We start from the raw sequence: 24,073 nt of genomic DNA on the forward strand, positions 1-24,073 counted from the left end.
CAAAATCTTACATTAACTTAGAAGTTGAATCAAGTTGATTCTCATTGTTATTAGGACAGAGAGAAATCCACCAGACACTTCCTGTGAAGCCATTTTTAAGGGAAGGTATGTTCAAGGAGATATAGACAGTGTATGGAACTCTGCACCAGAGGGACACTAGGGACCTGCTGCTGTTGGGCCATCCCAGCCCAGCCTCCAGAGGCAGAGTACACAGGGCCTTGCTGGGCAAAGTGAGAGTTCAGAGACAGAGAATGGAGCAAACTCTCCTCATGGAATGAAGGCTATGAAGCCAGGAAAGAAGGCAATTGGAATCTACTAGAAAGAAGCTTCTCTCTCATACAGCTGAGCCCAATCAGAGGCCATAAAGAAAGGCTACCCTAGACTCTTCCTCTCCAGCCTCGGGGAAGTTCTTAGAATGCACCTTCCTTGGTCCAGATGGGAAGAAAACTGTCTCGAGAGACTCCTTACTCCTTGGACAGCCACAGGTGGAGGCCAATGAGGGTGTTATTTCCAACTAGGTATCAAAATAAGATATCTCAGTTGAGGTGTGAGGTGGAGAGCTGAACTCTACTAGCTGGACTTGCCAATAGCTGCTGGCAGCATTCACAGCTCCTCTTAGTCACCCCCTCAGCCAGATTCCCCTAGACAGAGGTTAAGGAAGGCAGGAAGGACTGCCTTGGGAGGGAGATGAATTAGTGGGTGAGGGAGGTAAGCTCACCTCCCCATTAGCAGGACTAGCTGAGCAGTTCCAGCCACATTTTGTCTTCCTAGAGACTCCTGAAGCAGTGGGCACTTGATTCATCCCATCTAATTGGAAAGGGGTAAAAAATATTGCTTCGAAGCTCCATATGGAGATCACTGTTAGAAGAAGTTATTTCTATGGAGGAAAGGCTTTCGAAGATTGCTTGGTTTGCTCTGGGACTGATTGGTAGAGGATGTGTCCTCCAAGGACCATGCTTGAGGACCTCATTGCTCAAAGAGTTCATGAACATTATTTACTGAGTATCCACAACAGCTTAGCACCATGATGGAGAACCAAGACACAAGACTCCAGTAGGCAGCTGGCACTTTCTCTTTAATCAGATGAGACCCTTACTTCTCTAAAGACTTCCAGAACCTTCACAGATAAGAGACTTTGGAAATGTACCTTAATGAAAACGATTTTGCATATTCAGCTCCTCTGTGTATGCACCTGTGACCCATGCATGTCCTTCCTCTGAACTATGCTGGCCCACGTGTGAAATTCACATAACAGCACAGTGGTCCAGAGCACACACTCTGGGACCAGTTAACCTGTTTTGAACTCTTGTCGCTACCATCATGAATCCATCACCTCAGCAAGGCAACTAGTTGGTGCCTCAGTTTCCCCATACTCACAGCGGAGATGGTGACTAGGAAGTTGTCACTTATTAAGGTCAATCCATCATAGTAGCACACACAGCAGAAGGCGATGCTTTTTCTAGTATTTAATTGTTTCATTACATTTACTTAGTGAGTATATGTGTATGTGCCATATGCATGTGTGGAGGTCAGAGAACAACTTGCAGGAATCAGTTCTCTTTCTACCTTGTGGGTCCCAAGAACCAAACTCAGGCCATCAAGCTTGACATCAAGTGCCCTTGCCCATTAAACTATCTCAGTAGCTTTCTTGTGTCTTTTTTTTTAAACAACCAAAATCCTTGGGAGTTTTTCATGTAAACATTGTTTCCAGTTCAAGGTTTTAAAAGTGTTTTGATAGGTAGTAAACTGACATCATTTTGTAATAATGGAAACATTTACAGATAATGGCTCAAGACTGCCCACAGCACGAGGTTCTTATAAAAGTCATTTCTTGAGGTGTTAAAATATCAGCTTAGAGGAACCTGACTTAATTGTGTTATAAGACCTTCCAGCACCTTCTAAATAGAACAGCACTGTTTTGACAAGAGCAAAACCCACAAGCCTGATTTTCTGGGAGGGAAAACACAGAACTCACCTTTCTTCAGAGATCTTATTTTTGAAAACACAAAACAAAACAAGTCAATTATACAAGGAGGACAGCTCACTGAGGCCAGCAATGAGCTTTAGGCCTTGGTGGACCACAGTCACCGGTGACCTGCACAGCGGACAGGTGGCCCTATCTGAGTTTATCACAACTCAGCAAAGCCCCATTCCTCATTCTCTCAGGTAAAAACCAGGGCAAGCCCTCTCTAATTTACTTCCTGTTTCCCAAAGGGTCATCACAGTCTCCCTGGACTGTGTCCATTCCAATTTTGGAGACCACTCTCCTGGGCTTTCTCGAACAAGGCTCCTCCTGCTGGCTTTTCTTTCTCGGCACTCACGTGTATTCTTGCTCAATCCCAGGGGTACTGGTGTATCAGTAATGCACAGATTGCTACACAGGTCCCCTCATGATGAGTGTGAGACTGTCTTACCACTTGTCATTGCCACTGGTGCAGCACTGGAGCCTCATGAATTGCTTTTCATGTTTTCCCAACATAACCTTTGCATAAAAGCCCCAGAAATAGACGTCTGAGGATCTATTTGGAGATAAATGCATATGCAAGTTTTCTAGACACTTCCAAGCGACTTTCCATGGAGTTTGCATGATGGGACATTGCAGAAGAAGTTTCTTTTACCATGCATCTGTCTTCAAACATGCACTATAAAATCCTCCACAGGGCTTATACTCCCCCCATTAGCTTTGTAGAAATACACCAAGTTTAGCCATTATAAGTCCAGTCCTGTCAACTATGAAAGCTTCTGCTTGGTGTTGCCGCAGCCATTTCATGTTCCTATAATAGAATCCCTGAGGCTGGGTGATATGGAAAGAAAAGAGGTTCACTGTGGTCATGGTTCTGGAGGCTGGAAATCCCTGAGAGTGATGTCAATACCTGCTTCCTGACAACATGGTGGAAAAGAAACCAGCTGTGTATCTGCCTTTCTCTTCCTGCAGGGGGATGCTCTTTTCTAAGGACCTTCTCACCCTCTCAGGAATTAATCCACTGCTGGGAGACCCACCTCACCCAGTGGGGCAAACATCAGTTCCTTCATAAGTCCAGTCCCAAGCCAATCATGGCCCAGTAGGACTTATCTTTGAAGACTCTGGGAACCAGCCTCCAACATACGATCTACTGGGGGCAAGACACATCCAGAGCGACGAGCTTCTACTGAAATGGGCCTGATTTACACCCTGCAGCCTGTAGCAGGGAGGTGGTGTGGCTGAGATGTTACTGCTTCGGCACTTTGCTTAGGAGTCTGCACTGGTGTCTCAAGCCTGGAAACAGGGAGAATGGAGCTACAGGGTGAGGGCATTTATGCGATTTACATGGCTGTATCCTGTGTCCTGGGTGTGGCTTCCTTCCTCTGTGGGGCACTCTGGGTTCTTCAGAGATCCTGTTTCCTCCTCCCCAGCACTCACTGCTGGCTGCCTCCCATCTGAAGCTTCCTTTTGGGGACAAAGTCTTCTTGGCCAGGTAGCTCCTTACTACTCCCTCCTTTGGTCATCAGTAACTAAAGTCTAACCCAGAGTCCATAAATGCTTCCTGCATCATTCCAAATCAAAAATATTTTAAGCTTGGTAGTAAGACACCTGCTGCAACCTCTCCAGTCCGTAGCCTGCTGCAATTGGATATGGCCCTGGAAATTCAGATGTTAGAAATTTCAAACTTTTGTCTTTGTGAGTTAGTGGTGTTTGGAGTCAGGAAGCAATTAGAATAAAATAAGGTTATTAGGCCTCAGTGTGGCTTTATGATAAGAAGATATTTTGGCTGGTATAACTGCCCTGTATTTACATGCAATACCCTCTGCCATGTCATATCACAGAGTAAGGTCTTCCATGAGATGCCAGCACCTTGACCTTGGATTTCTCAGACTCCAGAACCATGAGCTATATAAAATCCTATCCTCCACAAATTACCTAGCCCATATTCAGTTATAGCTCATGAACTAACATGCAGCCCCAGGCAGCATGTAAGCAAACAAACATGTCTGTGTTCTAATAAACCTTTATTTATAAAATCAGGCCATGGGCAAGATTTGATTATGAACACTATTTTGCACCTCAGGTATACATCCTTTGAAAGTCCTGGGCTATCTTCTCATGGCATCCACAGTCGAGATTCTCAACAGGGCCCACATCATCCTCACTGAAAATAAGTATCTTGCTACTAACATCACCACAATATTGAAATGGCTTTAGGAGCCATATTTAGACTATAATCTCAACATTCGGGAGGCTGATGCAGGAGGATCACCATGAGCAGGAAGCCAACAATGGCTACATAGTAGATTTTACAATAGGCTCTTTCAGCGCACATGCACACACACACACACACACACACACTAAATTAAAAGTATAAAAGAATTATAAATAATATAAGGGGCCACACCTGTACTTTGACCAAGAAAACAACCTTTTATTTCCCGAAATCCTTCATGGAAGCTCTGACCTGCATCACAATGGAAGCTATGAGGAAATGCTTTGGGTCTGAAGAAGGAATGGGGAGGTATTTGAATTCAGTCTCTTAATAATGCACACGGTCACATCACACAGCGCCCCTGTCACTGCATGTCTCCAACATTACACATGTGTGTCAATAATGGGAATGTGTTCTAGACCCTGTACACACAGTGCTGAGTTCCCAACAAGTCCCTCCTGCTTCTCCTTCACATGGGAACAGAAAGCCAATGATGGGAATATGTTAAAAAGAGTCCCTTGACTGAGAAAAGTCTCTCAGAGGAGAAACATAAAAGGCAGGAAGAACATGTCAAACAAAATCATTATTAATTTCCCCTGAGAAAGAAGAAATGCAGCGGAAACACAAGAAAGATCCCATGGAAAGAATTCCAGGAAACCGAACGTGCAGCTTGAAGTCAAAATCATGGTGTCAAGTAAAAGCGGAGGGGGACTCAGGGCCGCCAGACTAGACAGTTTAATATCTGGACAATGAGAGCGTCAAGAGGAGCGGAGAACATGGTCTCCAGTGAGTTCGTAGACTGAAGACTCATCAGCAACTTTTCACTGTGACAAAATCCTGGACAAGGAGTAACTTTATAAATCAATCCCGGGTTGATTTGGGCTCACAGGTCAAGGACACAGTCCATGGTGGCAGGGAAGGCATGTGGCAGGAGCCTGAGGAGGCTTGCTCACACTGCATCCAGTCAGGAGCAGAGAGATGAAGGCCTGCGCTCAGCTTGCTCTCTCCTTCTCTTCAGTCTCTGGCCTCAGCTCATGACATCACGCCACCCACAGTTAAGGTGGTCTTCCCACCTCAACTAACCAAATCTAGCAACTCTCTGGGGGACAGACCCAACAATGTGTTCCCTAGATCCTGTCACATTGACCATCAATATAAAACATCACACTGAGTCTAGAATTTAAAAAAAAAAAAAGAGAGACCTGACCTAAGTTATGCTATATTAGTTATTTTTCTTATTGCTGTGATCAAATACTTGACAGAAGCAACTTAAAGGAGAGTTTATTTGGATTCATATTTGGGGGGCACAACCCACCATAGTAGGGAATTTGTGGTGACAGCAGATTTAAACATCTGGTCATACTGCATCAATAATCAGGAACAATAATTAGGAACCAGAGGGAGATGAATGGTGATGCTCAGGTTCACTTTCTCATTTTTACTCATGGACTCCAACCCATGGAGTTGAGGTGCTCACACTGAGGCTGAGTTTTCCCACCTCAATTAACCTAACCTACATGTTGCCTCACAGGCATGCCCAGAGGCTTGTTTCCTGGGTGATTCAAGATCCTTTCAATTTAACAATATTAACCATCACTCATAACATCATGAATACTAGGTCTAAGATTGTCTCAGAAGTTTCCAGAAGGTAAAGAGGCAGTGCATGTACAAAGACCCAGGAATCATGAATGCATCGTGCTTGTCCACAGCATCAGTCTAGACCATGTGAAAAGAGATCCAAATCCAGATGTCATTTGGCCAGAGTAGTTGCAGACTCTGAGCCCCTACAATCCAGATACTCTGCCATAGACTGGAGAGTTGAGGTGCTCACAGACCTGAGGAGAAATGGGAAAGGGTGTGCATAGGCTCAGTAGCTTTATCCCTCCTCCTCCACAGAGTCCCAGGGAGGCTGGGTTGGAGAACAAGTAGGCTTACAGTCAAAGGTCTGAAGGCCTGACTCACTACATCTGATACAAAGATTGGAATCTTCAGTCCAGACAGCCAGCTTCATGATTCATAAGCTCAGGACAGTGAAGAACATGTCTGTACAGACACAAGAAGGCCCCCAGTGATGCATCAGCTCATACATGGAGAGAAAGAGGAAAGTCATTCTTGGGTTCAAGGTGAAGCTGCCATCTATAAAAAGAGTCCAGTACACTGCCTGCAACCTGACTAATCCAAGCAGTATGTGGGCTCTAACAGTGGGATGGAGAGAAACCAGAAAGAGAGACAACAGAGGTTACCTCTACAGAAGGAGTATAGTTAAGCCAAAATGTGTATATATTTACAATTAAAAATGATTTAAAATAGTATATACCTTGACATTTGCATATAGTCATGCAACCTAACAATAAGAATGTGTTAGTTGGTTGTGTGTTGTGGGAACATCACAGCATGTATCTACACAAGCCCACACATGCAGCTTACTACATACTCAGGCTCCTGGGTGCAGCCATTGGTCCTGATACAAATCTATATGGGCCTATCACTGTTTTGAGCACTGTAGACAAGATTTATAAATCTACCCATATCTAAATACAGGGATAGTCATGCAAAAACATAGCATAGTAGATAAACAGGGGCACCTTCTATGAATTGAGTTTGGAGAATCAGTGTCTGTGGATGAGGCAGAGAAAGTGAGAACCAAGCAGGCATGAAGGTCCACCATGTACCACTCCAAGAAACTCCATTAATGTACTGCTTCTGTGTACCTCTTCAGTGGACCACTTCAGTGAACCACCACCTCAGAGAACAGCTTCAGTGAACCACTTCAATGAACCACTTAGAGAAACACCCTGGTGGACCACCTTAGTGGACCGCCTGAGTAAACTCCAGTGTATACTGCTTCAATAAACTACCTTGCTGTACCAGTTTAAGGAACATCTTCTGTAAATTGCTCTAGAGTATTGCTTCAGTTAACTGTTTTAATGTACCACTACTGAAGATTTTAAAGACACCACACACATAATCTACAATAAGTTTGTAGGCAACATTTTTCTTTCTTCAATAACAAATTATCTTGCTAGAATGCTTATCTTTTACTTCACAAACTTTTTAGTTGTCATTTTACCTTTTTATAGTAAAACACTGTGCTACTATCCAAAATATTTCCTTCATTAAATCCTTAGTTGGCATGTTTTTCACTTTAACATTTTTTTGTGTATGTAGTATGCATGTTTGTATGTGTATGAAGGCATGTGTACATGGTGTTGTTGTTCATGTGTGCATGTGCAATATGGAGGTCCAAGGCTGATGTAGAAAATCATTCCTTAATTGCTCTTCCACTGTATTCATCAAGGCAGGGTCTCTCAATCAAACCCAGAGCTCATCAATACACCTAGTCTCTCTGGCCAGTATGCTCTGAGGATCATCTGCCTCACCTTTCAAGGCTGGAATTATAGGCAGGAGACCATGCCCACCCAGAATTTATGTGAATTTTGGATGTCAAGCACTTTAACCACTGAACAGTTTCCCCTGTCCTGTTTTTAGAGTAAAACATAAAAAACTTGTAAATCTTTCTGTTAAAAACTAAGACATAAATAGACAGGCTAAGCTAGACTTCTATAGGGTCAAGTTCATTAATACAACAACCCTGCTCCTACAAACTGGCTCCTCTAGAAGAGCCTGAGAGTTACCACATCAGGATGGTATGCTTTCTCCTGGAATCCCAGCTAAAGAGCCACTCAGAGCCTGGGTATTATTACCTTTCTATATATGTAGAAAGAGGCACCCTCCAAGTAACAATAAGAACACAGTACACTGATAAACCAGTATCAGTGTTTCCTATAGCACTTCTTAAGTATGATGTACTTTTCTAACTGCACTGCTGTACCTTTGTGATGGGTGGTACACTGTTTATGTCAGCTTTACCATCAATATGAGAGCAATGTCTTGTGCTGGGATTCCCACAATGCCTGCAGTGTCAAGGCAATCAGAGTTGCTCAATCCTATCATGCTCTAAGAGATGCCCTCTGTATGTGTGGTCTGTCTGTTGAGCAAAATGTTCTATGGCATGACTATGCTTAAGATTTTGTGTTGATAAGAGTACAATAAAACTGTGATGTGCTAGATTTTTCTGTGTGCAAAAGCTATTAGAAATGTATTTTGCTAAATGGGGTTATGGGTCACAGGAAGTCAGTGGATTAGACACCTTTAGTATCCTGAGCCTTTCCTATATCACTATTCTGTAGTGTGAGGCACCCACTATTCCAAAGCCTCTGAATGTCTTTACTTACAGAATGCTCATCTTTCAAAAGTGTGTTTGTGGTTGATTTTAGCCTCAAACATAATCTCCCTTCACCCCCAGCCACCCCTTCTTGCTCAGTACCTCACACATCATCTTCCAGAAAAAAAGCCTACTCCAGTCTGACTCAGAGGCACTCAGAACTGGATTCTAGGTGATGTAGGACAGGTTGGCTGAATTATATTCTGTGCATTTGGTGGCAGGTAATATCAGTCCCAGCACATGAGTGACCAGGACAATGATGGCATCATTGGCACCCTGGTCCTCAGTCAGTCTGATGTGCTTACTTGACATTATCTCTCAGAGACTCCTGTGGTAGTCTGAGTGAGACTGTCTCCATTAGTTCATGGACCTGAACCCCAGTTGGTGGACTGTTTGGGGAGGTTTAGGAGGTGCAGCCTTTTTTTTTTTTTTATTTTACAATACTATTCAGTTCTACATAACAGCCACAGATTCCCTTGTTCTCCCCCTTCCTGCCCCCTTCCCCTTCCCCCCAGTCTACCCCCCATTCCCACCTCCTCCAGAGCAAGCCCTTCCCCGAGGATTGAGATCGACTGATAGACTCAGTCCAGGCAGGTCCAGTCCTCTCCCCGCAGATTGAGCCAAGCGTCCCTGCATAAGTCCCAGGTTTCAAACAGCTAACTCATGCAATGAGCCCAGGACCTGGTACCACTGCCTAGATTCCTCCCAAACTGATCAAGCCAATCAACTGTCTCGAGGTGCAGCCTTTTTAAAGGAAATGTGTCGATGAAGGTAGGCTTTGAGAGTTTACAGATTCTCAGCACTTACAGCTTACAGTAAATGACATGCTCTCTCCACTTGCTGCTCCAGCCAACATGCCTGCCTGCTTCCATGCCTCCCTTTGGTGGTGGTGGTAGACTCGCATTCTTACGGAACCATAATCCCAAATAAACCCTCCCTTCTATAAGTTGCCTTGGTCACGGTGTTCTATCACAGTAATAGAAAAGTCACTAATATACCTCCCATCAGAGGATGGGCTCCAGCTATCCACTCTTGGTACTGTCTCCTGCACACACAGCTGTCCCAGGATCTTCTGGGATCATATCCTAAGTAAACCAGACACACTCATTCTCTTGTTCCAAGCCTATCCTGAGGGCCCTAAACGAAGAGATTGCTGAATAACACACATAATGGGATAAATGGTCTCTACCATAGTGCTTCCCTGGCACTCAGAGTTTAATTTTCCTTTGTAATTCAGAAACTACCCAGGCCATCCATATTTAACTATACCCTCCACAATTTAGCCCCCTACACATGCACACTGCCCATAAGTGGTATGGTATAATGTATTCATGCTCTGTAAGGCATTTTTTCTCTTTATAAACCCAACCCCAAAGCATGTTTATAAAGTAGATGAAAGAGGGTTTCCTGCTGAAGCAGGGTCTGGGAACACACACACGCACATTCATGCATAGGTGGACATGCACACACACATATGTGTACACACACACACACACACACACACACACACACACACACACACACACACACACACACACACGCAGCCCCGTCCCCCACATATATACAGCACGAGGAGGCACCTGTACCTCCCGGCTCACCCTGGAGCACTTGCGCCATCTCCTCCAGGCTTGTCCCTCTCGGCACGCCAGCTCGGCTCCGTCTGCACCTGCTCGGCAGTGTCTTTCCCCAAGCCTTTGTTGGCAGTCTTCTTTCCCCCACAAGGGTTCCCAGGCTGCACCTTGGCACAGCATTCTCCAAAACACTGTTTGCTTTCTTTACAATCTGTCTTCCTAAGACGAACACTGCATGTGTAAAAACAAGGGCCTTCTCTGTGTAGTTAACTGTCAATCCTGGGGTTTGAACAGGCTTAGTGCACAGGAGGGGCTCAATAAACATGCACAGTAGAGGAACGTTCGTCTTTTTGAGTCTAGCCCAACATTCCTTTCTCTCTTTGATCCCTATCAGCTTGGGCAGAAGTGACTTTTAACCTTCCTCAATGGCTTACAACATCTGTGATAAGCCCACCCAAGTCCAGGAACACTAAAAGACAGCATGGTGGTCACAGGGCTGGCATGGAGACCTTCTGTCATGTTCCCCTGAGCCTACACACTTCTTCCTACTACTCTGGGAAGCTGCTTCAGGCTAGCCCTTGAGCCACACCATAACCAGCATGTCTTGCTCTCAGACCAGATGCTTCTGTATGAGGTGGCCATCTTGTGTATTGTAGGAGCTGGCCAACATCTGACCTCACCCAGTAAATGCCAATGGCACCAGCTCAGCCCTAACACCCTCTACATCCCCTGAGCAGAACACAATCACCCAAGCTAAGAATCTCCTGTGTTAGACCTATTTGACCCTCTAAGGTAGTAAGTAGCTCTTTCTACCCCCTCTGGAGATGGAGAGGAAATGCTGCCTGGTGACAGAAGCCCTGCTTTAGATGGGAGAACAGGGCTCAGATTCCTTTGGGATGCAGACCCACATTGTTAGGTTTCAAGTTACCTTTGCTTGTTTGGTGTAGTGTTCTCTTTGCTCACTAGAACTCAGATTTCTGGAACTTTCACTCCACGGCTGATGCTGTACTAAGATCCCAGAACATCTGGCCACAGCTGCTTCTCCCAATGAACAGGAAACACATGCTTTGTCTGTACTGTCCCTGACTTCTGGGACATGTATTAATAGCTTCCCTGAGTATGCATGTGTGCATATGTGTATATGTGTATGTGTATGTGTGTATGTGTGTGTGTGTGAGAGTGAGAGAGAGAGAGAGCATGTGCCTTTTTTTACTTTAAAAAATTATTCTATATGTCTTTTACATTATGTATCTTGATCCCATTCATTTCCCCATCCCTTTGCATCTGCCCTTTGCCCATGCACTCCCTCACCACAAATAAAACTAAATTCAAGAGGAAAAAGGAAAAGAGGGGGGGATTAAAAATCTCATTATGGAAGCTGCAGTGTAACAGTGAGTCACGCAGTAAACCCCTTTGTCCATATATCTTTACTTTCAAGTATTCATTGCAAAGTCACTAGTCTGTTTCAAGGCCTCTGGATTCTACTAAACTATCAATACTGAGCCCTCACTAGGACTCTTCTTGGATATCTTGCTGTTGCCCTGTGTTGTGGAAATCCTGCAGCTTTGGGTCTGCAGGTCAGGTCCCTTCACCTTCTCCAGCACATCATAGATGGGTTGGATGTTGGGGAGGACAAGCCATAGCCCTGGATCCGGGCCTGGGCAGCTGCATTGTTGGTCCACCAGCCAGTTTTTAACCCTGTCCTCACCACCAGGGTGAGCTCTCCAGCTAAATCATCTCCTGCAGCAATGAAGAGGGGTGGGGCCAGTTCTCCTGCTTTCCTGCCCCTAGGGCAGGCTCTACTGTGTTGCCCAGGTGAGGTACAGGGGCTACTCTTGAGTGCTGCAGCTGGAGAGAGGCAGGGAGAGTCCTCCTGCTTTTATGACCCCAGGGCCAGCTCCTCTACTTGTCTGAGGCATGGATGGGCTGGGGTTGAAGGGAAGGGCATCATCTCTCCTCCACCCATGCTGCCACATGTCAGATGAGTAAGTGTGTGAGTGTGTGTGTGTGTGTGAGTGTTACACATGTAGAGGCCAGAGCAAAACCTTCAGGTATTATGCTTCAAGTATTGTCACTTTTTTTTTTCTTTGATCTCTGTATTAGTTGGCTTTCCATTGCTGTGATAAACACCATGATCAAAAGCAACTTGGGAAGGAAAGGATTTGTTTGACTTACACATCCCATTACAATCCATCATTGAGGAAAGTTGGGATAGGAACTCAAGCAGGGCAGGAACCAGGAGGCCAGAGCTGAAGCAGAGACCACAGAGGAACACTACTTACGGGCTTGCTCCTCATGGCTTGCTCAGCCTGCTTTCTTATAGCACCCAGATCACCTGTCCAAGGGGGCACTTTCCCACATCAGTCATTAATTGAGAAAATTCCACACACACTTGCCCCACAGGTCAGTCTTTTGAAGGCATTTTCTCAGTTAAGGTTCTCTCTTTCCAAATGACTGTAGCTTCTGTCAACTTTATGAAAACTAACCAGTGTAGACTCTTATTGACCTGAAGCTTATCGGTAGACTGGGCTGTCCCATCAGTGAGGATGGCCACAGTATAGAACACAGGACAGCCACCTTGTTAGTCTAGATTCCCTACCCTTTTCCATGGTGTCTAACATAGGTGGGCACTAAAGCCATGAGTGACAGGGTGCCAGTGATCCATCTAGCTGTTCTCCAGCCCAGAACAGCTTATTTAAAGGAAGCTGTGAACCAGGCAGCAGAAGCAGGTGGATCTCTGTGAGTTCATGGGCAGCCTGGTCTACAGAGCCAGGGCTATGCAGAGAAACCTTGTCTCAAAAAACCAAAAGTAAATAAATAACAAAATAAAACAAAGGAAGCTGTGAGGCTGGAGAGATGGCTCAGTGCTCAAGATCATGTATTGCTCTTGCAGAGGACTGGAGTTCGGTTCCCAGAACTCACATCAGGAGACTCATAATGCCTCCTAATTCCAGCTCCAAGGGACCTGATGCCTTCTTCTGGACTCTACCAGTGGTTACATGATCAGACATACATGTAGATACACACATATACATATGAAAAATTAAAAATGAATCTTAAGGAAAATAAAGTGATCTGCATCTGTAACAAAGTGGGGGCGGGGAGTCTCAATTTCCCAGAGGACAGCTCTGGAGAGTACAACAGAGCCCAACAGTTAGCACGGCCCCCTTTCTGCTTCAGCACAATGAGCAATCTCACTGAGACAATGGGGAGCTCAGACCGCTACCCCACCATAGGTAGCATATGGACCAGAGTTCAGTCTCCAGAGTCCACATGGTGGAATAGGGTGATAAGTACAGAGTTGGAGAGGTAGAGACAGGCAAGATGACTAAGGCTCACTGATGGGGCGGCCCAGTCTACTGATAAGCTTTAGGTCAATAAGAGTCTATGCTGGTTAGTTTTATTCCATCTACACTGTCTCTGTGCGGATCCTTGCGTAAGTGTGGGTCACAATCATGTGGGGGCCAGCAAAGTGGCCACAGGTGATAGAGCTCCTTTAAGGTCAACACAGAAGCACAGGGCATCTGCTGGGTTCTGAACAGCTTTTCCTTTTTCACTTTGCCTTATTAGTGGCACACTGGAAGTTTCAAGCTTTCTGGATTTACAGCGAAGGCTCTGTGCAGACAGGGCATTTCAAAAGGCTGCCTTCAGCACAGGTCTGAGCGGCACATTGAAAGGACTTGCATTGCAGGCTTCCCAATTGTCCAACACGAGGAAGCTTCTGGAACACAATCTGCCTAAGGCAGAGATATTTCTAAAGTGGACAAAGAGAGGGAAACACCCAAGGACATGTCTAGGAAGATGAGAAACAGCCACTCTGCATAGGGCAGCGGAGGCGCTAACCTCTGCAGTGACCTTCAGATAGAGTCTAAGGACAGAATCCAGCATGGCTGAGGGATACAAGGCAAGGCAGAAATCTCAGGCCTGGTATGGCATTTCACTTAGGGAGTGTGGACCCTGCCCCAGGACTCTGCATTGTAGCCAGCTCTGGTGATCCAGCAGACTGCTGTCAGCCAGCAGCCGCTCTCATCCCTGCTGACTGGGGCACTAGATCCTGCCTTTATGCAGCTCCCCAGATGACTCATCAAAGGTTCTGGCCAATAGAACAGGTCACAATTGAGGAGGGTCCAAACTTCCATGAAACCTCAGATCACTGGGTAACTCACCAATTTATAAGTTGGGAAACTGAGGCTCAGCCAAGTTAACTAACTTTCTCCCAGCACCCAATATCCAGCAAATAACAGACCTGGGCTCAGCATTCACAGTGTTAGGCATGCCACACCACAGAGACACTCTTGCTGCCCAGAGGGATTTCCAATGGGAGAAACCCTTTGGCACCACAGAGGGTGGGAAGGTTCTAATGTCCCTCGGAAACTTGTGGAATCTATGTTCACCTGCAGCAAGGTGTGGCTTTATATCTAGCAACAAGTCTCTGTCAACAGGGTCAGACCCCAGTGACTTCAGTGTTGTCACGGACTACCCTAACACGTCCACACTCAGGACTTTCTGTCTCATGACTTAGGCTTCTGGCAAGAGTATGCATGACTGACACACAGAACTTGTTTCCTTCCCATTGCCAAAGTCACTGCTAAAGTGGAGCCAGTGGTGATTTGCAGCAGGACCAGGAGACTGTGCTTAGATCCCTGACACTCTCAAGATAAAGTGAAATGGAAAGAGATGCTTTTCCCCACTGCAACCATGGCTCCCCAGAATGATGGAGCAGATGAAGGGCATCACCTGATTTCCCACCTGACAGTCCCCTCCATCCTCCTAACACAGCAGCACTGACACTGTGTGTTTTCAGGGACAGGTATACAATGTACCAGGTGATAAAAGCCCAACCTCCACCCAGGAACCTGTGTTGGATGGCCAGTCATTAACTCAAAAGCACTGCTTTTATTCCCAGTCTGGCATGTCAGCATGACCAGGCACTTTTTCTTCTTCGGGGAATTATAAAACATGACCATTTTTGTTGGGTAGCACTAGTGTCACGCATGAACTAAGAGGAGCGTGGTGATTTCCAGTTCACCTGTGTCTCACACACATAGACTCACAGGGTCGGGAAAGTGACACAGAGTATGTAATACTCATCCTTCCCCACACTCCACCCACAACTGTGTCCTCACAGGCAGAACTTAGAAAAGCCCAGAGAGGCCATTTCCCCTCACTGAAGCATTCTGCCTAATCCACAGCTTAACCATTGACTGGCCAGGGCTGGACAGCAGAACAGGGTGACCAGAAGGGAGTCAGGCAGACAGCAAGACCTCCAAAGGAGCAGACATCCCACTGTTGGCCAAAAGGGAGATGTGGGTTGGAGACATGGCTCAGCAGGGGCTAACAGTGTTTGTCCTCAAGCCTGATGACTGGAGTTTGAAACCTGGGACCCACACTATAGAAGGAAAGAACAGACTCTGACAGATGGTTCTCTGACCTCCACAAATGCCCTGTGGTATATTCATGCCTCTCCTACAATAAATACATAAATGTAATAAAAAAATTTAAAAGCAAGTCTTAGGTGGGATGGGGAAGACATCTTGCTCATCCATATACAGAGACACCCTGCTCCTGCTGGACTCTGTGTGGTGAGGAGACAGGCCTTAGCAGTTCTAAGCCTGGGTGGACCCTGCACCCAAAGCCAAAGGCTTGACCCCAGAAGCCAAAAGCTAAGATGGAAAATAAGTCCCATAGCATGTGACCAGACCCTACAGAGACTGAGAAATCCACCAGATCCGAGCACCCAGAGCAAAGCCAGTATGTAAAATGATGATTATGATTTAACATGGTAGGTCACCTCCTATCTTCATGTTCACATTTATTCCCTATTATGATACAGGAAGAAGTAGGCCATTTAGGAGTTCATCTAGGATTTGTTGTTATGAGAGTATGAATCCATTCAGGTGGTAAGAGAATGGCTAGTGAAAAAGTACCTTGAGGGTGGGTCAGCTCTAAAAGCCAGTTTGGTTAGCCCTCTCCATGTGATGCCTCCTTGGGACTCTGCCAACAAGGAGACAGTCCCAGATACAGGCCTTCAACTTTGGACCAGAAACACAGGCCAAAATAAACTCTGTAACTTACCCGATCTGTGGTATTTTGTTATTAGCAACAGAAAGCAAACAAAGATAGCAACAGCTAATCTTACTCTTTCTCTTCTGGTGTTCAGTCAGTGAGGACTGCAAGCATCCTGAAGGAAACAGGAAGACTGGGCAGCTAACCTCGAACAACAGGTTAGGCTGACCCACCTCTGACTCAAGGAAAGCTGATACTCAGGGCGGGTCAGTCAGGAAAGAGTTCTTGGACAGCCTCCCTATTAAACACATCCTGATTCTTGAGGGGTGGCTGGAGCCGATAAAGTCTTTAGAATACAAACTTCAAGGGTGTTTAAATACTGCTGATCTGACCTGCAGAAGTTGGGTGGCTTCAACCAAAACACACAGATTCCAGCCGTTCTAGAAAGAAACACGCTAAACACATGACCACGCTCTAGTGGGGACACCAACACGAGAATGCAGAAGAGCATCAGAAACCACCTCCCACTGCCCCTCCCCAGTTCACTGTCTTACCACAGGCCCCTGACTAATACAACCCAAACTACCATCTGCTCATCAATCTTGAGGAACGCTGCACTTGAACTCCAACTTGAAATTATTAACTAACAAGTGGGATCTATGAAATTATAAGTGTAGAAAAGACTTGAAAATAAAATTATATGCCCCCAAGTGGACACAGGTACTATTTGTGGATGGGGCTACGTTCTGTGACATGACATCAGACAATTTTGTCATTGTGCAAATCTCACAAAGTATGAGACACAGATAGTGTGATTGTTAGTGGTAAGTGTTAACTTGACAGAATCTAGAATCACCTGGGAGATGGGCCTCTGAGCAAGCCTGTGGAGGACTGCCTTGATTGTATCTATTGAGGTGGAAAGACCCGCCCACCGTGGCTGGACCATTCCCTGGATGGGATACTGAACTATATAAATATAAAACGGAGAAGGGGAGCTAAGCAGCTGCACGCTCTCCTTGTCTGCTGCATTCCGGTTGTGAAAGCAGTATGATCAACTACTTCACGCGCCCGCCACCTTGGCTTTCCCGCCATGATGGACTGTCCTTGAGCTGTGAGACAGAATCAACCCTTTCTCCTTTAATTTGCTTTTATCGGTCTTCTGTCACAGCAACAGGAAAAGTGACTAAGACAGATGGCTAAAGAACCATAGACCATGCAGATTTATGGGACCACCATTGTCTGTGCAGTCCAGTGCTGATGGAAATTCTGTGATGTGGAGCATGACTGTAGGAGTTGGAAACCTAAGTCCAGAACCTTGTCAGTAATGTGAGTCTTCGCAGACGTACAGAAGTCAAGGTCAAGCAAGGCATTCCAAGGACTGGTGTCTTTATAATGACTGTACTGTATGCAGACACACACACACACACACACACACACACACACACACACACACACACGAGGAAGAAAGTCAGCAAAGATGGAGGCAGAGGCTGGACCAATATGGCTACAAGTGAAGAACACAAGATGCTAAGGCGAGGAAATGGAGCATCCCCCCGGAGCCTCCAGCGGCAGGATGTCCCTGTCACTGACACCCCAGTGTTGGGCTTCCAGCCTCTAGAACCATGAAGAAATAGATTTCAATGTTTTCAAGCCTCTGGGCTACGGGGGTTTGTTAGGAAAGTGAAGAAACTAATGCAGAGGTAACAGACACCAACCATGGAGGACTGAGGGCTCAGAGACGGGAACCATTTGGCCCTGGTCGTCGAGGACACCAAAGCACCTCAGTGTCCTCAACACCACCAAACTGCTCAGGAAAGAGAAGACGGCTCTCTTCTAAAGCCACCACAACTGAGACGGGGGACTTATAAGATGGAGCACAAGTGCAGGTGGAGCCTAATGGCATGGACGGACCCGCCCTGCACAGCGCGGCCGTGGAGACATGACTGACTCGGCACAAGCCCCAGTTTCCATCTTAAAATTAAGTCCAGTGATTATCCAGTGTCCATGGGAAGGCATGAAAAGCCAGTGAGGTGAGCTGAGCAAACTGCTTCGCCTGAGAGCACACAAGGCAGGGATGGGTCAATCAGGGGGTTGGGGTTGGGGGGTGGACACACCATGCTCAATGGTGAAATACTTTTCTAGTTTGGGTTTGATCCCACACCCCACAAAACAAATGTTTAGCAGGACACCTACATTGGATATGCAAGAAATAAAGGTAGGTGCTGCTGCTGGGTCTCCTTGAGCTCTGTCTGTCTATCTTTTACATCCTCTGATGAATCCTTTTCCTAATGCCCAGGGCTCCACATCTAACCTGAAGAAATGAGCGGCAACTGCCTGAGAAGTCCTGACCTTCTCTTCCTTCATCATCTTTAACAGTTAGAATCTTAGTGTCCCCCTCCTGGTTTCCTCTCATCTGGCTGCCTCCCTTTTTCCAGCCTCATTTACTGTGAGCTTAATGTGATTGGGGGACCCCAGGCGAGTTACTCTTAAAAAAGAAAGAAAACTCTTCAATTATATAGAGAAGCTCATTCTGTACTTTCAATTGCTGTGCTAAGAGGTTGATCAATAACCCAGCACATGTGCCAAAGTACTTTGTTAAATGTTTACATTTGAAAGCTTCAATGTGAAAAGAGTTTGCCAGCTGTTCCATCCACACCAGTGCGGATGACAGGAAATCTTCCAATAAAAAGCCCCCAAAGCCCTTTTCGAGCCACCAAAAAGCATATAGTTGCAGACCTTTGCTATCTTTATTGTGTTAGCATGAAAGTATATTTTAATAATGGAAATTGCTATAATTATAATCACTTTTGAACATTCTTATTATTATTAATAAGACCAAATTGCATGGTTCCAGTGGATGCTGGCTCTCCTGTTAGATAGGAGTCACATAATGCTATCAGTGTGCAGCCCTGACTCTCATCTCCATGCCAACGTGGGCCTGCCTGCCAGTACAGGGTTCTGAGGCTCGTCCAGGCTGCTGGGCAGAAGCCTGTGACTCCTCACAGAGTCGGTGGGCAGGACAATTGATCCCAGTTCTTGTATGAAAGCATGCAGGGCAGAGGTAAGCACACTCCCAATGGCTGGCCTTCCCATAGGACAGCAGGAGTCTACTGAGCTTTGGTTCATATCCAGCCTCTTGTCCAACATCCTCTCACAGTTCGTTCCTTAAGATTGTCTTTAAGCATGGCCTTAAAAGGGAGAATGGGTAACCAGAGTATAGGAAAAGACTCTAGGTACAGTCAGGCATACAGTCCCTAACACCCTGGGGTCAGGGAAGCGCACTTTGTAGCACAAACCAAGGAAAAGCAGGCAGGAAACATGAGCGCAGTCTGCCTGTGGCTCAAAGCTTAGCTCCTTCAGTCTAATGATCTGGGCTCCATTCCCACCCTCCCTCTTTCTTCCCCCATTGCCTGAGCAAATCATTCAATGTTTCCAAACCTCACCCCTGCCACCCTTCAGGCACACAGCAATGCTGGCACAAAAGCTGGGGCTTGTGGTGAATGTTTTCAATCCCAGCACCAGGGGTCAGAGATAGAAGTGCAGCTTAATCCCACCAAGAGAGCCTATCTCAAAAATCAAGGTGAACAGTCCTCCAAGGAATAACACCCAATCTTGTGGCTTCCAGAGGCGCTCGCTCTCGCTCGCGCTCTCTCTCTCTCTCTCTCTCTCTCTCTCTCTCTCTCTCTCTCTCTCTCTCTCTTTCTCAAGACATAAGGGGTAGGGGGTGTGAGAGAAACACATCTGTCAAGGTCGTCATCCTGTGAGGAGGCCCAGGACACTATCTATAGCTATTAACACCTGAAGAAGTCTTGGTAATTTACTGCTTCTAAGTGATTTTATTTGAAGTGTTAGAGAACTCAAAGAAAATACATGCATGACCCTGTGCCCACTACTAGAGCAGGAACCTTCTCTGGGGTTCAAAGGTCACCTCCCTACTGCCTTCCCTAGCCAGCTGCAAATCCCTGCTGGTGCCAGAGACCCTACAGGGCAGGATGCAAGGCGATCACCAGCACCTGGCCTTCACAGGGGGATTATCAGATGCACAGATTTTGCCCTGTGGTAGCTTGTCCCTCCAGTGTGCCATGACAGAACAGTTCACTCCTGTGGGACACAAAAATGATACTTGTGTTTGTCACAAACAGCCTTCTTTAAAAACATGCTACATCTAACTGATAAACAACCTTGGAGGAACTACCTTGGCTGTGCTAAGGATACAAACCTAGGTGCTTGTTACATCCCAGCTAATTTAATTAACTAAACTTTATCACTGAGTTTAAAGTAAGGGTCACTGAGTTATCAACAAAGGCAAGCAATGGCTGAGGGGAGCTTTGTGAGAAGTGTCTTCTCCTCGGAGCTTTTTCTGGTTCCCTCTTCCTCAGCCCTGGAGCCTGCTTCAGTTCAGGAGAGTTTTCCCTTCTGCTCTAAAGCCAATAAGAATTTCCATCCTTAAAAGTAGAAGTTTCCCAAAAGGGGAATCGGTCAAGTCCTGTGTATGAAGGATTTTTGTACGACACAGAAGAGGCTGCTCCTGTTCTGTACAGTCCTGCTAAAGGCAGTCCACGGGATCCCACACCCTGGGGTCATGCTCACGTGGTGGTGGTCTGACTGCTCAGGGGCCCCTAAGCTCCCTCAGCTGACACAGGCCCCACTTCAGTCTGCCCTGCAGCCACTCCTGGGCTAGCCACACAGGGATCCTGCACAGCAACCACAACCAAAATAATTTACTCTTTACGGTTTTTTTTTTTTTTAACCAAACAGCTACAGAAGTTATTCTGCAGTTTCTCTTTTTAAAAATTAGCATGGTGTGTCTTCTTAAAGTCTTGAATAATTTAATTAGAATTATACAAAAGTCATGAGCATGTTCTATTTATGGGCAATCACATCAGCATGAAAAACCCCAACGACAATGTTAAAAATAAAAATAAAGTATCTTCATACGGTGCATTCAACTCATGAGAGAACTTGAACTCGAGTGGGTAGATCAGAGAAGGTCGGATCACTTCTGGGAGGCTTTTCTTTTCCTTGCCAGACTCCGAGCTTCGGAGCCTGTGTTCCTTGCTACATGAAGTGTTAAATGAACATCGGAACAAGGGAGAGAAGAAAGCTGTTTAGACTGCATTTTGTTTTGTCTTCGCCTTGCCTTGCTATGCGCCTGGTATAGCCCCCCAGTAGTTAATGGCATTACACTCTCCAAGCCTGCTGGGTGCATGCCTTGGCGGGTGCAACCAGCTGGGCAGCCAGATAACTAGAGGAAGCCTGCAAACCAACTCCGAGGAAGGCAGGCGGCTCCGCGGGGCAAAGAGACACTTCGGAACGGACTATCTTATAGCTGAGCTCATGGAGAATTCTTTTTTAAAGGGTACTGCGCCTTGGATGCCGGCCAAGAGTCTCTTTAGCAATGAGACAGCATGGAAGGAGGGTATCAACTCCAACGATTTCCCTCTACCTAACAGCACCTTCTTCCAAGACTCCCCTCCACCCACCTTGCTGGAAGGAGGCGTCACTCCTGGAGAGGAAGCGCGTTACAGGTCTCTTCAGCTGCCAGGCCCACGGAGTGGGGGAGGGCCACCAAGTTCCGAAACATTTGCTCACACCCCTTGAGCTGTGCTGGGGCAGAGGCTGCGCTCCACAGTCCGTCTCTAGCGCGCGCCGCCGCTCCCTGTCCAACCCATGCTCCCCACGGCCCCTTTTTCTCTCGGGAAGGCTTCTGCTTTAGGGGCAACATTAAACCGTGCGGAGACAGCTCTCGGAAAGTCCCTGTCCCCAAGTCCTACCTTCTGCGGCGGGGTCCCGATCAGCATCTCCAGGTAGTAGCCGCGGCCAGAGTCCCCCTGCAGGTTGTCCACCATAGCCAAGAAGTTGGCGGCAGCCCCGGCGGGCTCCAGCGCTAGCGCCAGGCCATCTGCACGGGGCATCTCAGGGGTCCCGAGCCCGGGAACGGCCGAGGATCCGCGGCTCGTGGCTGCGGCCACCTGGAGGGGTAGCGTGAAGGGCGCTGGGGCCAGCGCGGGGGCTGCGCGCAAGAGCCACTGCGCCAACAGCGGGAGCAGGAGCGCTCGGAGCAGCGCGCCCATCCCCGCGGCGGGGGCTCTGCGAGACAGCGAACGCGCGGGGCTGCGGGGCCGGGTGGGACGGGGCGGGGCGGACGGGGAGGAGGCAGAAGAAGGCGGCGCCGAGTTGAGCAAGTTTTCAGCCGCTGCCCCCTCTGGCGGCCGCCGCCCTGCAGGCCCATCCCCCTCCCCCCGTGGCCAAGGTCAAGGATGGGCGCGGGGCCTCGGGGCGCACGGGTCTTGGGCCGCGCCTCTTCCCCGGGAAACTGAAGTGCAGAATTTCCTCGGAACGTGCCCGGGAGGCCACGGCTAACGGATATGACGAGGCTCAGCCGAGAGCTGCGGGAAAGTTTCGGGAACCCTTAAAGGCGCAGCGAGGCGCGAACTGACTTCCTGGCCATGTGCTCGAGGGGTCCGCAGAGGTTCCCTGGCTCTGCAGAGACTGGACTACCCAGATGAGGCTCGGGTCAGAGCGCGGAGGAGGTTACTGTGAAAGACCTCGCCTCTGTTTGGCAAGCGCATCTCCAAGGGGCGGTGTTGGGGGGGGGGGGGCTCTGTCAATCTCTCGGGGCTTCTCCCACTCGGGGATCTCCCCTTTCAACTTCTTAGGAGTTAGGGGACCCTTTCTCTGAGAAAGGATGAAGTGGAGGCTGGGAGCGCTGGGGCTAAGGGAGGCAGGTAGGAGGTCTTTGGATTCCTGGGAAGAGGTCTGAGTTGCTGCTGCCGTTCCCGCTTGCTTGGCCTCCCCTGAGCCCAAAGCCGCAGGCTGGGGAGGTGGCTTTGGGTCTGGAGTTCCCGCCCTGCTCTTGTCCTTAAAGCAGATCCCATCCTGCTAGGAGCTGAGCTCAGTCCTCTGGGAGTTCAGTCAGTATACCTATTTAGTGAATTACTATCAGGGTCCCAAATGAGGGTTTCAGAGTCGGCTGCCGTCCTGCTCTCCCCTTCCTTCATCCACCCGCCAGCTCTCCGTGGATTATCTAATTAATACGTGTTTAGTCACAGACGCCGAAGCCGCAGATATGCCTTCGGAGGGCTATTTTATTTCAAATACTGAACGCAGGGGGGACAGTTATACTAGCTAAACTCATCGATTTCTGCTGAAACAAGGAATAGAAGAAATCTTTGTGCCTCCTCCAGCTGAATTATACTGGCTGTTTTTATTTTGTTTTATTTATTGTTTTATTGTTTTAACAAGTACACCCATCTTCAAACAGTGGAGAACAGAAATCAAGCTACCCTAATCCCTGACTGGAACTTCCAGATATTTCCATGCTAGTGTACATGTTTATTCCCGCCTACCTAATGTCAGAATCCCATCTTGTTGTTGTACCAGGAACCTTTCTGTCCGAGATCTTCAGCTATACTGCTTTCTAAATGACTTTGGTTATAAGTTGCACTGAACTGTATCCGAGCTCCAAGGAATCCCCAGTCACATGAAGGAAGGCCTGATTGAATCCCAGGATAGAACCTAAATTGTTATTCCCCATAAATCTGCATAGTTATTGAGAGCTCTTACATTCATATATTCACATTTCAAATTCAAGATTGTAAGGGAAGGGCAATTTTAAAGAGATGATTGTTATGCTCCCTGGTGTCCAGTATTGAAGGGTTCAAACCCAAACAACAACAACAAACCACCAGACAGCTGAGGATAGCAGCCTGTGGAAGTGGATTTATCAGACACTGATGTAGGTGCTATGTCATGCATAAGGTCGATAATGAAGACATTTGCTCTAAGAGTTAATAAAAACAGGAGGGAAATCTGAAAAACTCAAGTCTAATTAAAGTTTGTATTTGAGACTCTATTCCATGTACTGTGAATGTCCCAAGCTTTCCTTGGTAAGGGAGGCATATCAACAACTGCATAAAGACACAGTATCAGGAGCACGTGCAGTAGTGGGGCCATCTTGCCAGAATGTACTGGCCAGGCACTGAAGTGGCAACACTGGACACCTTGTCTTTATTCGGAGAGGTCTTAGAGTTCTCCATTCTCACTAAGATGCCCCCTGGATTAGAGAGACTATAGCTTTACCTACAGCTGTT

General features: G+C 47.0%; 1 protein-coding gene across 3 annotated transcripts in view; it reads right to left on the reverse strand.

Annotated features, from left to right (window-relative positions):
• Window positions 1-22,096, reverse strand: part of Bace2 (beta-secretase 2) — an 81,700-nt gene extending 59,604 nt beyond the window's left edge. Inside the window, exon 1 of one of the 3 annotated variants that reach the window (XR_005092486.1) lies at window positions 21,755-22,096. Coding sequence is in view for 2 of the 3 variants with exons in the window: in XM_037209602.1 (XP_037065497.1) it covers window positions 21,755-22,054 (300 nt within the window). In the remaining variant the exon portion in view is untranslated. The remainder of the gene's footprint in view (window positions 1-21,754) is intronic. The other 2 variants (XM_037209602.1, XM_028879922.2) reach the window with 2 other exon arrangements.
• Between the last annotated feature and the right edge of the window lie 1,977 nt (window positions 22,097-24,073).

The sequence above is a fragment of the Peromyscus leucopus genome, chromosome 12, assembly GCF_004664715.2.
Source record: "Peromyscus leucopus breed LL Stock chromosome 12, UCI_PerLeu_2.1, whole genome shotgun sequence".
In the NCBI taxonomy this organism is placed as follows: Eukaryota; Metazoa; Chordata; class Mammalia; order Rodentia; family Cricetidae; genus Peromyscus; species Peromyscus leucopus.